Genomic DNA, 2637 nt, shown 5'->3' with positions numbered 1-2637 from the left:
AGTACATGCGGGCGTAACCGCCTTGCTGCTCAATATCTATGACGATGTCTGCGTCTTCGTGCCCCACCCCTTGTGCGGCACTAACACCCCATTGCATGGCATTCAGTCCTGGGTCACCATCATGCTGCTCCACCTGCATATCCAGAGCACGCGTAAACACTGACATCACGCAGATGTTTACTTCGCACCACCTCGCCCTGCCAGAACGTGGCGCTGCATTCGTGCCCGCTCGTCAGTGTGTGGTCTCATTGATGATAGAGACCCGCGGTACTAACCTCATTGTCAGGCGACGGCGTAGTCTTTGTCTTATAGGCGACTTCGACCGCCAGCGGCTCCGCCCGGCGAGGGCGGCATGTGACACCGTGGGCTGCTGTGTGGCGATCGCCTAGGGCTCGCGGCTTACGTCTGGGAGTGCCAGGGTTAGGGTAGCCTCGGGTCGTCGATGTTAGGGCCCGGGGAGGCTCGCGGGACGCAGCGCAGTTGCGTAGGCCGCTAATCAAAAGTAAGCCTCTTGTGTCTATACGAGCCCCGGAACTCTTACCTTCGAGTTCAGCACACTCGACACCGCCCATCGAGCATCGACATCGAGAGCCGGGACCGGGGGCTGAGGGCATAGCCAGAGCGTCCTGTACGCCATGCTGCCGTCCGTCCCGCGGGCCCGCTCGCGCAGAGCCCGCTGGGCAGCTCCCTGCTCTCGCCGGACTTCTTCAGCCATCGGCGCGGCCGGAGCACGACACTTCCTTCGCGACGTCGTCCTGGGTGCAGCAAACTCAGTGAGTAGTCATCACACGCGACGAAGTCAAGCTGTCATACTTACCTGTTGGCACGATGTAGCGTGGTCCCCACAACTTCTTGAACCGGTCCACATCGCGCAGAGCACGGCGTTTCGAACCTGGTCGTGTACTGCGAGGGCGACGTGTTCGTGCGCTACCCACACTGGCACATATCGGGTGTGCGTAGGTGTCGCTTCGCGTTCGAGCGAACGACAAAGTTTTTCGTGTGCGTCGGTATGAACGCTGGAGGGGGGCAGGAGTCAGCAAGTGTCTGACGACGCGCTATCACATGTGAGTACGCACATTTTGCGTCGGAATGAGAGTTATCCCCGCGCATAGCGGCCCATATCACATTTGCAGCCAGCCGTCGCCCATACCACGCGGAGGTGCTCCATGCCCCGTCGCGCATCTCCCCTGTCCGCGCCAGCCGGGCATATCGCGAGCCGTCGTCGTTCTTGCCGCATGGAGGCGCGGATTCCACACGTTTGGTCCATCGCCTGGGAACCTTGCGGATGCTTCGGGTCTTCAGTTGAACTATTGATGTCTCGTAGCCGGCCATTACGTACCGTGTCCTTCCCGCGCTCTGCAAGCCTCAGGCGCATTCGCCGCTTGCAGCCGTCCCGGAGCGGCCGAACTCTCCAACAACTTCGACACATCGTACGCGGCACCGACCCCCTTTACCCAAGAGGGTGCGAGACTTAGGCTTCTTTACTTCTACGCACAGCCCGTCGTAGTCTTTCTCCAGCATCGCAACCTCGCGCTATCGCTGGACACCGCTGGGAACGTTAGCGTTAGCGATGGACTCGTGGATTAACCCTAACCAAGGCGCGGCCCTCTCGGGGTACGTGCTCGCTCGGGTCCCAAAAGACACGGCCCCGATGACGCCAAGAGCGATGTGTACTTCCCTGGCTGTGTTCCGGCTGATCTGGGAAGGGTACAGAGCGACGGCGCCGGCCGTGTTACCGTCCCAGAGCCTTCCCACTCTCCAAAGACTTCGCCACATCTTACGGGGCACTCACCTCGCTTCAGGACTATGCTTGTGCTTGTCGGGTTTCACGCACAGCGCGTCTTTGCGCGAGCGACAGGACGCGCTAGTGCTGTATGCAGCACAAAACATTAGCGGCGATCACTTGTATTCGCGACTACCCGTCGCACCTCGGTCCTCCATGCCAGCCCTATCCAACTTCCCCTCCCACCGCGCGGTGCGGGTTGGCGAGAAATGTACGGAGGAATTCGTCCGCAGGTTGTCCAGGTTGAGGAGACTGTGCGCGGGCGTATAGCCTCCCTTCACGTCCCCGCGTTGTCGTGCTCGTCGGGGTTTGATAGTAGGCAGCGGTTTTCGATGTAGGTCGAGAAAACCAGAAATTTGTGTTGTGTGGAGGGGTTGTGGCCTGTGTGTATCAAATTCCTACGCTATAATTGCACCTGCCGCAAAGCGTGTGGGTTTTCCTTCTTTTCCGACAGAGGCTTTGCCGAGTTCGGATGGATGGTGGTTTGTAGTTTCACCAAGGAATAAACACCAAAACCTTTCTCTGATCAACTGTCCACTAACACGCGAATACGTAGGGATGTGTGAGTGTGTGTGCGGGTGAGGTAGGATGGGGTGACGGGAATGCAAGTGAGGTGAAAATGTGAAATGGGGCCTAGAAACTGAGGGCTTTTGGTTAGTACGTTGACGTTTGGATGTGCTTACCCTGTGGAGCACTAGTGGCTTGTCCTGGCTTATCTTGACTGGAGGACCTTCGTAGTCCCGTATACTTGTTTAGTGGGAGGATTCTCGTGATCCTATGACTTCTTTGGCTGGAGGACACTCGTGGTCCTTAGAACTTCCTGGGTACGGCTCGGCGGCTTCGGAGGACCTTCG

The 2637-nt window shown here is 58.5% G+C and overlaps 1 protein-coding gene across 1 annotated transcript; it reads right to left on the bottom strand.

The window, feature by feature from the left end:
- Window positions 1-420: 420 nt before the first annotated feature.
- Window positions 421-1332, bottom strand: TRAVEDRAFT_43981 (uncharacterized protein; the record flags this gene model as incomplete). The annotated part of the gene is made up of 5 exons (XM_008036773.1): window positions 421-492; window positions 542-755; window positions 818-927; window positions 985-1016; window positions 1077-1332. The coding sequence occupies 5 exons, from the start codon at window positions 1330-1332 to the stop codon at window positions 421-423; spliced, it is 684 nt and encodes a 227-aa protein (XP_008034964.1).
- Between the last annotated feature and the right edge of the window lie 1305 nt (window positions 1333-2637).

This window comes from Trametes versicolor, assembly GCF_000271585.1.
Source record: "Trametes versicolor FP-101664 SS1 unplaced genomic scaffold TRAVEscaffold_3, whole genome shotgun sequence".
In the NCBI taxonomy this organism is placed as follows: Eukaryota; Fungi; Basidiomycota; class Agaricomycetes; order Polyporales; family Polyporaceae; genus Trametes; species Trametes versicolor.
The sequence above is the reverse complement of the archived record's forward strand: the minus strand, read 5'-3'. Positions and strand labels throughout refer to the sequence as shown.